This window comes from Sinocyclocheilus grahami, unplaced genomic scaffold (assembly GCF_001515645.1).
Source record: "Sinocyclocheilus grahami isolate Dianchi unplaced genomic scaffold, SAMN03320097.WGS_v1.1 scaffold301.1, whole genome shotgun sequence".
Classification (NCBI taxonomy): domain Eukaryota; kingdom Metazoa; phylum Chordata; class Actinopteri; order Cypriniformes; family Cyprinidae; genus Sinocyclocheilus; species Sinocyclocheilus grahami.
The window spans coordinates 563,997-578,654 of NW_015505480.1; the positions used below are offsets into that span (position 1 = coordinate 563,997).

Sequence of the window (14,658 nt, forward strand, 5' to 3'; positions counted from 1 at the left end):
GTACACCCTTCACCCCGTCATTTCTGCTCAAGCTTAAAACGCACATCCCCATCCTTGTGGTTCATGCTCACTCCAGATTACACGTCACACAGCCTCGTAAAAAGTGGAAACACCTGGTAAATTTGGTATCTAATAAACTACATAAAACTGCAAAATGATATGGTAGAAAACACCCTTGAAGCATAAACAGTGACACTGAAAAATGACCGTCATGAGGTGTGTGATTTTTCAGTGGTACACTGGTTTTTATTTTTCCGACGCATTGGTTGGTCAGACATCTTTTTCGTCAAGTGGAGAGGAATCTGAAACACAGCTGGACCCCACAAATAACCACTGTGACAGCCCACCGATAACGACTGGATGAACGCAGGAAAAGGTAACCAACAGTTCCTTAAGTCTTATTTTGATTGGCGAACTAAAAGGACAGATTTGTGACTCATGAGTGTTTTGAACAGGAACATGGGGCGTCAACGTCCTTGCCTCCTGTTTGCCTCCGGTGTGTGGCGGCCCAGAAGACGGCAATGGTCTGGGGCTTTGTGGCTGTGTAGGAGCGTGTGTGTGTGTGTGCATGAGTGGGCACATGGGTGTATGAGCTGTGCTCAAGTCTGCATGAAATGACTGCTTTAGTCGTTGTCTTCTTCGTCTTCCTCGGATTCCTCAATGCCATCACTGTCCTCCTGGTCATCCTCCTCTTCCTCGGTTTCTGGGATATCCCACTGAGGGTGGTTATCCATCATGGCCTTCGCCTCATGAACCTCCAGCTGAAACCAGAAATTAGGATCACAAAGATTATAGTAAATAAATACATTTATATTAAAATAATATATATGTATACAATATACACATTTTTCTTGATCACCAAATCAGCATATTAGAATGATTTCTCATGTGAAACTGAAGAGTAATGGCTGATGAAAAATCAGATTCCACCACAGGAATCAATTAGATTTTAAAATACATAAGAAATAGAAAAGTTATTTTAAATTGTAATAATATTTCACAATATTACAATTTACTGTATTTGTTATCAAATACATGCAGCCTTGGTGTGCTTAAGAGACATCTTTTAAAAAAAATAATTAAAAACAAAATCTAATCAACTCCAAACCTTTGAACATGCATCATCTTAAAATATTTTATAAAATGTATAAATACTTAATAAACTCAATAATTTATTAAAAAAAAAAAAAATTCCATAAATATTTAATAAAAAATAGGACAGAAATAAGAACACATTTCCAAAAAAGAGAGTACAGAAGAAAAAACAAAACTGACCTTGAGTGGCTTGATGTGATCTAATCCCATGAATGAATCTGATCTGAGAATCACAGAATATTGATAGTTTCCGGTTTTGGATGGAGCGGGGAATTTCAGTTCAACCTGAGGCAAACAGGAAGTTTAGATAATCATTGTTCACGTTACACAACTCAGCAAAACCTAATACGGAGGAGTAATTGGGAGATATGGGGTGATTTATGACCCTTTTGTTTACATCCTTGCATTCTCATGCTCCTCACAGAGAGGAAGCACTCACTGTGTCAGACAGAATTATGACAGGCGTCTGGCTGCTCTGTAACCAGACAGAGACTGCAGTATGGAGGTTGCCTGGCAACAGGCTATGGGGAAAACTGCTGTGCAGGAGACTGTGTAGCTAGTACCATTCAGCCAGTCTCACACACACACACACACACACACACACACACACAGTAAAACACTCACTCATTCTATTATCTTTCCATTTACTACATTTTAATGACAGCACACCATATTGCAATTAATTTTAGTCATTTGTTTTAGTCATTATGTATTCGAGTTCTAAATGCCTTGGTATTTCTATTGTAAGACTTGAAAAAAAAAATTATTGACTGAAAATCTCTCCAAATAGAAATGTACACTCCCAATCCTGCAATGGCACAAACTACAGTCATGATTATGAACTAATAAGAACAATAAAGAGATTTTTGGGCTCCCACCCCTTTTCACTAATGACTTTCAATAACCAGTCATTTGTAATTATCATTCTGATTCAGACTGATTGAACCGGTTTGATTTTAATTTGATTTAATTCAATTCAATTCACTAACTGATTCACAAACTGTTAACTACAACAATTAAACATTTGGTTGTTTGGCTATTTGAAATAAATCTGAAATTAAATAAAATACATATTATATGAAAAACTTAGAAAGGTTGCATTTGAAACTACGTGAAATAAGTTTAAATTGAAGCAAAATTAGTAACTAGATAAGCAGAAAGCTCAAATTAAAAGTGAAATAAAAGTAAATGAAACCTAAATAATAGTATTAAAAAACAAACTCAAAATAAAAATGATAACTGAAAATATATTTTAAAAAAAAAGCAGATTCAAAACATTAATAAAAAATGATTATTTACCATGAACGGTCATTTATGATTACTGGAAAATATTTCTTTATTCTGATTCAGACTGATTCACTAATTCATATTTTGTGAACCAACTTGATCAATTCAAATCACTTCACTCACAAATGGGGTTACTAAAACTAAAACTATTAAAAACATTTTGAATATTTGAATGAAATATGAATATTACATTAAAAACGTCAATTAAATAAAAATTAGAAAGGTTGCCTTGGCAAGTAAGTGAAATAAGTTTAAGTTGAAGCAGTAAAATTACTAACTGAAATTCAAGAAAAAATATAAAGCTAAAACTGAAAATTTAATAAATGAAACCTAAACAGTAATATTAAAAAACACACACATTTAAAATATAAACATTAATAAAAAATACTTACATTATACTGCTTACAAATCAAATATCACTCTGATTTGCAAGCACAATTTACTTTGCACAACCTTTACACAAAATGTTGTCGGTCCAATAAAAATATTAAGCAAATTTTGCACAAATTTCCATGACTTTAAGATTATAAGACACTCTCAGGCCCAGAAATCTTGTAAAAACTCAAATTTCACACCACTGAGCAACACAGTTTCACCCTTTCTATTCCCTCTTTTAACTTTCCCGAATAAAGAAAGGTGTGGTAAAGCACAAACAGGTGGTTGTCGCCTCACCTCCTCTGTGTCTTTGAGTGTGCACACGTGGCTGGGCATAGACACCAGCGTCTGTTCCTTCCTATCTGCGATGTAGAGCCACCACCACTCCTGCTTCTCCTCAGGGAAGTACAAGCTGTAGACAGGATGTGTGACCTTAGACTTGGTCTCCAATAGTGCCCTTTCACGACGCTGAATGCTCTGTTGTAGTGCCTCCCATTCCTACAGAAGAGACATGCTGGTTATGGAAAGCTGCACTGCAATGGCTACAATCAGCAGTCAGTCATCCAAGGGATAGGACACACACCTCCTCGTCATCTCCAGCAATCTCGTCCACCTCAGTGTCACTCTGCTTGTCACTCTCCTCATCTCTCTCGCTGGGCGAGTCCTTATTTCCCTCTGCCTCGTCTGATTCACTGCCTTTATCAGAGAGATCGTCCTCTTCCGCTTTTGATGCAGCAGCAACGTCCTGTGAATGAAAATAAGAGTTGGACGAATTTTTTATTTATTTAGTCAATTATAGTGCAGAAAATGTGCATCATAGTAAAATTGACAAAAATGAATGAATATGACAAATATACACAATTGTGAGGAAAGTTTTTTTTAATCAATTAAAATATTTTTTAATCAAACCTCTTATGCATTCATTTGATCAAAAATAAGAGTAAAACAGTAATACTGTGAAATATATTTTCAACTTAAAATAGCGGTTTTCTATTTTTTTTTTCTATTTTAAAAATATAATATTTCCAAATATTCAGCAGCCATTACTCCAGCCTTCAGTTTCACATGATTTTTCAGAAATCATACTAATATGCTGGTTTAGTGCTCAAGAAACTTTATTATTAGTATTATTCAAAGTTGAAATTGTGCTGAGTTGAGTTGTGCTGCTCCAAATTTTTTTATGGAAACTGTGATAGTTTTTTTCCAGGATTTATTTGAATTGGAAATCTTTTATAACATTTTAAAGCCTAGTTTCACAGACAGGGCTTAGACTAAACCAGGATTAGGCCATAGTTCAATTAGGAGATTTAAGTAATTATTTATAAACGTGCCTTAGAAAAAAACATTACTGGTGTGCATCTTGAGACAAAACAAAGGCACTGATATGTTCAGATCAGTCAGAGCAAGTTTCTTACAGTTGAAACAGCTCAGACTTACATTTTAGTCTTGGACTAGGTTAAGCCTTGTCTGTGAACCCGGGGGTAAATGTCTTTACTATCACTTTTGATCAATTTAATGCAACCTTGCTGAATAAAAGTATTAATTTCTTAAAAAAATATATATATATATTTTCTTTTATTTTTTGAATGGTAGTGAATATCGCATAAAATTGAAGGCTGTATCTTTAAAAGTGTAAGACTGAACATATACAGTTCTATAATCCTTACATTTCCTGCCACATTGCCATTGGCTTGTTTGGCCTTGTCTCCCTTTGCTTGCTGTTGGGTGACTGGTTTCTTCTTAGTCAGTTTCTTCTTTTTGGACTTGGCAGCTTTTTTAGCTCCTTTATTCTTATTTTGCCAAACTTTTGTTTTGTTTGTTTTGGCATCTCCTTGCTGCAAAGTACAAAATAATATTCATAAACTTTTAGACATCGTAAAGGGCAAATACACATTCTGAATTCACTATTAAATTACGTCTGATGAACACGATGTAGCTTGAAAGCATTACTACCTCCTCTGCATTAGTTTCCTCAGCAGGTAGTGGTGCATCCTCCTCTTTCTCAAACATCTCCTAAACACAAACAGAAATTTAGTACAATGTTGTTGTGCATTAAAAAAAAGTCAAATAATACAGACACTGTAATACAGTGTTGCTGTAATGAAAATCTCAACCTAAAAAACAAAGAAGCTCAGCATTGACCTCTTGTGGATGCATGCTGCAACTGCAAGATGTGCCATTCCATGACTATAATTACTTTGCATAATATATACATAACTTATCAATCAACTGCTGTATTTGAATAGCATTATACCCTCACCCCTCAACTAAACACCTGGATAGGCTCATGAGATATTCTCGCAAATGTACTACTTACAGACATTCTCTTCCTTGTCAAGGTGACCGTAACTGTGACAATGGATCCTGCCGTGATGTTATTGCTATCTTCATCATCCAACACTATGGAACAATAAAACATACACAGACTTTAAATCACATGTCATGTGTTTTATTGAATGTATGAGTGTTCAAGCGCTGCTGAACAATCTCACCTTGAAGTTTGGTTTCCATGTTGATATAGGGAAAGCTCCAGAGGACCGCCAGGACCTCCTCATACTTCTCCTCCCCAAGGAATCTCAGCATATTTCTCCTGTCAGAGTCCTTCAGACTGACCAGATCCTGCAATGTCCGTACCTTATACTGAAGAGAGAGATGCGCCATATTTAGAAGATTTGAAAACAGTTTTTGCATAACAACTGGGGTATCAAACACAATTGTTTTAATGGATCCTTCTGTGTGCTGCAACACCTTTGAGAAAGATGTACCTTCTTAGACATACAGTATCGGAGGTGCTCCTCTTCAAAATGGGGCAGCTGCAGCAGAGGAGATTTGGCCTCCTGCAGTCCTTGAACCACCATCTGAGACAACTTCATGCAGTTCTCTATAGATGTCAGCCTGGGAGCCCGAAGCCCTACAAAATCATACATCAGCAAAAAACTTTTTTTAATCATGTAACATATTATACACTACCTTTCAAAGGAAGTTTAATGTTTTTGAAGGAAGACGCTTATGCTCACCAAGAATGCATGAAAAGAAAAACACAATAAGACTCTATTATAATACATTACAAAATGTAATTTTCCCCTGTGATGACAAGGCTGAATTTTCAGCAGTCATTACTCCAGGCTTCAGTGTCACATGATCCTTTAGAAATCATTCTAATATGTTGATTTGGTGCTTAGGACATATTTCTTATTATCCAGGGCTCCAGACTGCGACCATTTTTTCTGCCGGTGCGACTAATTTTTGTGAGCGGTCACACTGGCGTGACCACCGCGTTGTCCAGCTCACAAGCACTGACATTTCTGTTGCATTTGAGAAACATCAAACGGCAAACAAAACTAAATTAAACCGCGCTACGTTTCAGCTCGCACCGCGACGCAAACAAACTAGTCCGAGCTCAGAACAGCTTTACTCAGGAGCCAAAGTTGATTTCGCCACACTGTTACTGCACAGATGCACAGTGCTGCAAGATCCAGTGAGAAGCGTTTGAATTCGCCGCACGATGATAAAGTTGCTGCAAGATCTAGTGAGAATCATTCAAATTCTGCACAGAATTCTCTGTTATAAACAGCGCTGACATACGTCAGGAATGCTAACTAACCATGGTGTTGTGGTAGAAATAGTCGAATGCATTACATCATTCATTTCAGGGTTTGTACAACCTTTTAAGAGAAATTCATGCACTTTTCAATGACTTTCAAGCATGTCACAATTCACACAACTATTTCCAGCAATTTAATGCTCTAAAATGATCCAGTTTGAATGTTATTTTTAATGGGATGACCAAAATATATTTTGTGGTAAACAAACACTTATGTAAAATTTAAAAAATACATCAAATCACAATGTAGTAGAGAGTAGTAACCAGTAGAGAGCAGCAGAGGAGCACTTATTGGCTTATTAGTCATTCATTTCTACTTTTTCTCTATATTTTGATATTATAAAATCACTCTTATAAAATATAAAAATTATCAAGAAATCAGATTTTGTCAGAATTTTACACTTTTTTTGTGTAGAAGTAAGAAAAGTTACATCATTCATTTCAGGGTTTGTACAACCTTTTAAGAGAAATTCATGCACTTTTCAATGACTTTCAAGCATTTCACAATTCACACAACTATTTCCAGCAATTTAATGCTCTAAAATGATCCAGTTTGAATGTTATTTTTAATGGGATGACCAAAATATATTTTGTGGTAAACAAACACTTATGTAAAATTTAAAAAATACATCAAATCACAATGTAGTAGAGAGTAGTAACCAGTAGAGAGCAGCAGAGGAGCACTTATTGGCTTATTAGTCATTCATTTCTACTTTTTCTCTATATTTTGATATTATAAAATCACTCTTATAAAATATAAAAATTATCAAGAAATCAGATTTTGTCAGAATTTTACACTTTTTTTGTGTATGAAGTAAGAAAAGTCACAAAGTGCCTTGAAAAGCAAACTTTTCTTCAATTTGCTACTAAACCTCACATAATCACTGAAGTTGGTCAGTTCCATATACTAGAAGAATAATGGTACATTTAATAAGAGTGGAATATACATTTTCTATATAAAATTTTTTTGATTTTGCACCTGTTACTGTTGTTAACAAAAGTACATTTTGTATGCATCTTAACAAGCTTAGTGCTTTACTGTCAAATCTGTATAAACAATAAACAAAAGAAAAATAAACAATGAACATGAAATATTATTAGTAACTGCACTTGCAAAACATTAGTAATTTTATGATTAAATTATCTATATTTTAATACTCCCACACACCACCCCCAGCGATACCAAATCTGCTCCTGAAGCCACCATCTGTAGAACTTAGTGGCGCTGGTGCCACTGCTCTCAAATGTTAGTCTGGAGCCCTGTTATCAATGTTGAAAATGGTTGTGATGCTTAATATTCTGGGGAATATTAAGCATCAGAATTTTTTTCAGAATTATTTGAAAAATAGTAAGTTCAAAAGAATAGCATTTATTAGATTTTTTTGTTGTTGTAACAATGTAGTCTTTAGTGTCAGTTTTGGTCACTTTAATGCATCCTTGCTGAATAAAAGATGAATTTCAAACTTTTGAATGATAGTGTATATTAAATGAAAACATATTATTTGCATTAATTATATCATTATATTAATTACCTCCTCTACTGGTTGCCATCATAGTAAGTTGACAGCCAACATTGATAATTTCCTGTAGTAAAGCAGGACACTTCTTCACCACAAACCTTTGATCTGCAGAAGATATAAAACAGCCAATTAATTCACATTAATAACATGAATATTGTGTTTGGGTAGCTGAACTGGCAGAGCATGGCATTAGCAACACCAAGGTCATGGATTTAATTCCCAGGGATCACACATACTTGCAATGTATTTCTTGAATGCCTTTGTAAATGCATAAATTAAATTAATTGCATTAGACAGGTAGTTGGTGTTTAATTGTCCTACAGGATTAAATATTGTCACTTGAGAGGTGTATGTGAATGCATACCCTCCTCTATATTCTCAGAAACATCCATCCTGGCAAGGTGCGTAAGTAATAAGACTCGCGCCTTCAGGCTATAGGGATAGCAGAATGGAGGCTCCTTCTTCTTCACATTAATGTTTCCCAGCTCCCGGATCAACTGCACAAAGGAACACAATATGAGCATTAAATTTGAATAATTATCCACTACCCACTTCATTAAGCACTCTAAATCTTTGGCACAAAATACATATGTTTGAACATTTTACCTGAGGAACTTCTATGTTGTCTGTTGGTCTTATAATGGCCTCTTTGTTACTACGAGGATCAAATTCAAACGCTGCAGTCAACACCATCACCAATCCTGTCAAACAGAGAAAAGAATTAGTCTGTAGAATCTAAAGGATCTAAAGGGTCATAACATTTTTCTTCAACTTACGTTTCATGTTCATTGTAGGCGTTTTGTACATAAAGTGCATGAAAAGCTGTGTGGTGTTGATAAGGATCTGATCACCACTGTAGCGGATGGAGCGGTACCACCATGTGCCCTAAACAAAAACACACATTACAATTGGGTTTATCACAACATATATTAACTGAAAAGGTTTCTATACTATGGTTTCCAAAATACTTGTACAAAAAAGATCCAACAAGGCATACTACCTTTTAAAAGTTTGGGGTAGTGCTGGGCGGTATACCGGTTCATACCGAATACCGGTGTTTATTTTTGTTATGATATGAATTTTTAAAATACTGTATGTATGTCGCTTAAACAACGTTCGGAACACGACACAGTTTGAAAGGGGTCCCTTTTCACTGTTGCGCTGTGGTGAGGGAACAGCTGTATGTGTTACTAAGCGTGAAAGTTCCGAAACTGAAGCTGTAGAACTAATAGAACGTGATGACACAGAAGAACTCATCCACAATATCCACATTGACCTCCACAAATATCCACCGCCCCCTGCCATCAGCTCCCGCGTCTCACACACACACGAGCGCGACTTTAGCACTAGATTTAGCAACTTTCAGACCCTTTTAGCGGCTTTTTTCCATAGAATATTCATACTGACTTTTTTGGATAAACCTTAGCTATGGTTCAGTTGGAAGATTTCGCCAGTGCTGTCCCGCGAACGCGAGGTCTGACTTTCCCGGAGAAGTGTCACCTCTCTCGGCGTCTGTTCTGTGCAGTGAGCGGCAGAGAAGCAGCGCATTCAGATGGCCGCACAGCAGCTGACTCGTCAACAAATGAGTACAAAACAGCGTTTCCTAGCACCTGTCGCTTACTGATTGTTTGGAATTATAAATATGAACGTAGTTCGTCTGTTAATATCACATGCACTTTTTTGTTTGTTGTTTTTTTTAGTTTCTTACTCAGACGCAGGCAGTGCGCTGCATAAGACAAAAAAGTAATAAAGCCAAAACAACCACATAGCCGCTCTTTAGTGTAGCTGCATGCTGATTTTATCAGACGATGCCGCGATTATAAATGAGAGTGACTCCTCGTTAACATGTATTAAAAGGGGTCGTTTAGTCACTATTTTGTGTGGTATTTTTTGACAATATTCACTCATCATGACAGTAAAATAGGGCATTCTAAGTCAATATACTGCAGTATTTCCTCTCTCAATCAGTAGAAAATATGGTTAACACCCGGTCATGCATGAAAACAAAATACCGTCATGTACCGTGAAACCGGTATAATTTTGGAAAATACCGTGATATACATTTTTGGTCATACCGCCCAGCACTAGTTTGGGGTCAATAAGATTTTTTTTTAAAGAAATTGATACTTTTATATAGCAAGGACACACTAAATTTATCATAAGTGATAAAAACATTTATAATGATACACATTAACAAAACTGTTTTTAACACTGACAATTATAAGAAAGTTTACTCGAGCACCAAATCACAAGGATCATGTGACACTGAAGACTGGCGTAATGGCTTCTGAAAATTCAGCTTTTCCATTACAGAAATAAATAACATTATATATATATATATATATATATATATATATATGTGTGTGTCTGTGAACATTTTGTCGACATGTTGTATTCATTATCATATGCAACATTACTTTTCAACACTAATTGTACATACATTTTCTTTTTTTAGTGGTTCGCCCAAGTGAGGCTGCAATGTCTTGTCTTTTAGATATTCCACCAAGACTTCCAGAGTGTCCGTAGCGTAGTTCATGGAAAGGTTTTTGGGTTACATCGTCCCCAATGCAGTCCACTAGAACATTATACGTTTCTAGGAACATGTTGTATAAAATACAGCAGGTCTTCACAGCTAAACTGGTTTGGCAAACGGAATGCTTCTGCAGACATCTGAGCCTCTGAAAACAAGATCTCAGAGTATGGATGGAGCCATGTGCCACTGCAAGAGATGACTGCACCTTCTGGTTATAACATACTTTTTTCTGTCCTAATGTTGCATAATCAGGGAACGGAGTCAGAAAGTGCTCTGAAAGTGGGAAGGTGGAATTGCCAATGATGTGTTTGCCATGTAGCAGAGCCACAGGGTTTTCCCGCAATGCCTTGCCAACCTCCGTGGCTGACAGGACTCTTGAGTTATGCCAATTTCTAGGGTGCTCTGCAGACACATAGGTAAAGCGACCCATGTGGTTGCAAAAAGCCATGAGTTTTACAGAGTACGACCCCTCTGCGTCTCTATATACCTCTGGATCTGACACATCTGTAGGTTTCTCAGTAGGAATGAAACACGTTCCAACTACACAAAGAGTATCTGGTAAACCCACAGTAGAAAGGAACCCCACCACAGACATTTCTGCTTCCTCCCCGTGCGGCCAGTGAATTTCATTAGCCAAGTTACTGGTAACAAGGGTACAGAACTCATCCAGCTGATCACAAATGAGTGACTCTGTGATGTGGAAACGGTTTGCCACACTGTGGTAAGACTCTTGGGTAGAAATAGCCCACAGGCTAGCAAGCACTGCATGCCACACTGTCCATCCCTCTTGCCTAATGGCAGTCCATTTACAAGGTGCAAGCAGCCGTACCAACTCCTACAAACACAAAAAGAACAATTTTGTTTTACAAAACACAAACGAGATTAGCAGAAACAAAAAAAATAGGACCAGCATGAACTAAAGTAGCCTACCTCAGTTTGAGATGGCATCAGCTGAAAGTGACTCTTAAAATCATTTATTGTCAAGCTTTGCAGCACGGTATTGAAAACATTTCTTTTGTCATCCTCTCTGACATGTGGAACAAAATAATGTTAAAGCATATGTGCATTATAAACAGCATCTTTCTTATATCAGATACTGTGTGGATCCTCTTACCTTTGCAGATCATCACTTGGTTCAGTTTTCAGAATCATTCTATTGAAATATAAATTAATATCAAAAGAATTAGTTGCATTATTGGGTTTTCACAGCGGAAAATAAAAACTAGCTAGCTAGTTTCTAGCTAGCTGTGATCTAACTTATAATCGAGCTGTCTTTGGTACATTGTAGGTAACGTTAGTCAACCAGCAACCACGTTTCAAAATATCACCAGTTTAAGATGGATTTTCAACAGGCTGGACAACTGAAGGAATATTTCCAATAGTCAAAGAGTTGCAAGCTGTAGTAAATAAACGGCGCATTATAAAGAGACGCCGTGTTGTTTGTTTGCCAAATAAAGCAACATTATGACATATAGAATACAGTTTCCTTCACCTTACGTTCCGACGTTTGCGACTTGCATTTTTCTTGAAAAATAAGAAATCTTCAACATCATAGCTGTCTGCTAACAAAAACGCAATACATGTTTCCAGCGCCATGCTTTTCGGTTTCAGACTGTTGCAATGTCGCCCTCTTATGGCAAATCTATCTTATAACATACGGATTTCAGTGGAAATTGCTTTGGAACTTGTTTTAAAACCAGGCACATCTTAAACCAGGCACATCTTAAATCAGCCTGCGATAGTTAGGTGGTCTTATCTGGTTTAAGTTGGTCTTTGGCCAAGCTAGTTTAGCTGGTCAAAATCCTGGTCTCCCAGAGTGACCAGCTAAAACCACTAAAACCAGCCTACAAACCAACATACTGGTTTATGATGGGCTTCTTTTTTTTTAGCAATGATGGCATGAACACGTCTTGTCTCAGTCTATTATTCACTCAAAGTGTGGCTTAAAATCATATTCCATCGATAGATGGCACCAGAGTAATACAATTAACCTGGCGTATGATTTATCATGTAGATACTATCAATGGATCAACTGTTAATAAATTCCATATCATTTACAAAAGAGACAAAACATCAAGTGTGTTTGCTGATATGAGAGATAATAATATGAGAGAAAGTGATCATGCTCAAACCCTCCTCAATAACCTTTGCCGTTTCCTCTTCAATCCCATTGACCTGAGTGATGGCAAGCACAAAATAACAAAGAGCTACAGTGATGAGACTGCTTACTTCAGACTTGAGAGATGCTCTTACCATCCTGCGTTAATCAGACAGAGTTAAATATGCAGGAGTAACTGTGCAGGTCACAACCCCTCATCTTAATTTACACATTATTACATGGAGGTTATGCACTATAAGGCCATAAATCTGTATAAAAATCAACTATAACAAGTTGCATGGAAATTAAGACTGTGACATTTACTTTTGTTTCTTGCCCAGATATATTAAGTAAATGTTCTTTTTACAATGAGTGACATGGTTCTTTTAAAACTATTTTAAAACTTACTTTTACAGTTAGCATCTTATCAGTGGATATTCAGTTATAGATATTGTAAAATAAAGGTAAAATCCATAGATATTAAATATTTATTTTCATGATCCTAGTCTAATCATTTGAAACCTAAAAGTAGAATATTTTCATTTCATGGTGATTTAATTTACTTATTTAATTAATAAGTAAATTAAACTTATTAATATTACTGTACTATTGTTGCTCGTGCTTGGTGGACTATTTTCTTTGCTACCTGACGGTTTAAGATAATATACAATTGTACAATTGTTCAGTATGAATACGAAATAGAGAGTAAACAAACATTACCATTAGTAAACGTTTGAGAGTAAAAGAAATATTAGCATCTTGAGTTGAGTGTGTAACATCATGGACATTAATATATAGGCCTTTAGTGGTACTTTTACAGTTAGCATCTTATCAGTGGATATTCAGTTATAGATATTGTAAAATAAAGGTAAAATCCATAGATATTAAATATTTATTTTCATGATCCTAGTCTAATCATTTGAAACCTAAAAGTAGAATATTTGCATGTTAACAATATTACGCGGCTCTCCGGAATACTTGATTCTGATTGGTCGATCAAATATTTTCATTTCATGGTGACGCTGGATAGACCGTTCGTCCAGGTAAATTAAACTTATTAATATTACTGTAATATTGTTGCTCGTGCTTGGTGGACTATTTTCTTTGCTACCTGACGGTTTAAGATAATATACAATTGTACAATTGTTCAGTATGAATACGAAATAGAGAGTAAACAAACATTACCATTAGTAAACGTTTGAGAGTAAAAGAAATATTAGCATCTTGAGTTGAGTGTGTAACATCATGGACATTAATATATAGGCCTTTAGTGAAGCAAATGATTTATTTTATCCAGTGCTTTCTGTTTTCGTGTACTGAGCTATTCAGATGCCAAACTAATTTTAGAAATAGTCCTGAAAGCAGCTCATGATGAAGACGAAGCACAATGGCCACCTATTGCCTCCCTCAAATCTTCTCTATTATTGTCTTCAAGAGGCTTTATAGCCGTGTTATAAAACAGAATAAACAGAAGACATGGATTTGTGTGCAATAAAACCAGCTTTATTAATATTTGAAGGGTTTTACATACACACACACATACAAAAAAACAACAACAAAAATTTTTTAACTTTTGTGTTTTCAGTCTGGAAGGAAAATATTGAGCCATAAAGGCAGATAAAAACCAAGAACCTATTACCCTTTCTTGTGACTGTGTTATTGCGCACACTGCATACTTGTTTGCACAACTGAATATCTGCACGGTCTAATACAGACATTTGCACTTTATATACAAATATTGTTTAAGATAATATACAATTGTACAATTGTTCAGTATGAATACGAAATAGAGAGTAAACAAACATTACCATTAGTAAACGTTTGAGAGTAAAAGAAATATTAGCATCTTGAGTTGAGTGTGTAACATCATGGACATTAATATATAGGCCTTTAGTGAAGCAAATGATTTATTTTATCCAGTGCTTTCTGTTTTCGTGTACTGAGCTATTCAGATGCCAAACTAATTTTAGAAATAGTCCTGAAAGCAGCTCATGATGAAGACGAAGCACAATGGCCACCTATTGCCTCCCTCAAATCTTCTCTATTATTGTCTTCAAGAGGCTTTATAGCCGTCTTATCCAGCTGATGGGCCATGTACTGTACCCAAAGATGAGAGGGCAGGGGTGCCCAACAGGGTCAGATGTTT

At 36.0% G+C, this 14,658-nt stretch overlaps 2 protein-coding genes across 3 annotated transcripts; both read right to left on the reverse strand.

Moving 5' to 3' along the window:
* Nucleotides 1-175: 175 nt before the first annotated feature.
* LOC107601196 (translocation protein SEC63 homolog) lies at nucleotides 176-8,810 on the reverse strand. Of its 2 annotated transcripts, none has more exons than XM_016293269.1 (13): nucleotides 8,658-8,810; nucleotides 8,488-8,582; nucleotides 8,246-8,378; nucleotides 7,894-7,986; nucleotides 5,523-5,668; nucleotides 5,250-5,397; nucleotides 5,075-5,157; nucleotides 4,711-4,767; nucleotides 4,425-4,592; nucleotides 3,341-3,502; nucleotides 3,055-3,255; nucleotides 1,276-1,380; nucleotides 176-761 (listed from the first exon to the last, which is right to left on the reverse strand). In XM_016293269.1, the coding sequence occupies exons 1-13, from the start codon at nucleotides 8,695-8,697 to the stop codon at nucleotides 624-626; spliced, it is 1,569 nt and encodes a 522-aa protein (XP_016148755.1). In that variant the 5' UTR covers nucleotides 8,698-8,810; the 3' UTR covers nucleotides 176-623. The 2 variants fall into 2 exon arrangements, with proteins under 2 accessions (XP_016148755.1, XP_016148754.1); XM_016293268.1 differs by having other exon boundaries at nucleotides 4,711-4,770; nucleotides 8,658-8,809.
* A 1,448-nt stretch (nucleotides 8,811-10,258) lies between these two features.
* On the reverse strand, nucleotides 10,259-12,019 carry LOC107601189 (uncharacterized). The gene is made up of 4 exons (XM_016293255.1): nucleotides 11,907-12,019; nucleotides 11,529-11,567; nucleotides 11,345-11,441; nucleotides 10,259-11,249 (listed from the first exon to the last, which is right to left on the reverse strand). The coding sequence occupies exons 1-4, from the start codon at nucleotides 12,008-12,010 to the stop codon at nucleotides 10,308-10,310; spliced, it is 1,182 nt and encodes a 393-aa protein (XP_016148741.1). The 5' UTR covers nucleotides 12,011-12,019; the 3' UTR covers nucleotides 10,259-10,307.
* Nucleotides 12,020-14,658: the final 2,639 nt, after the last annotated feature.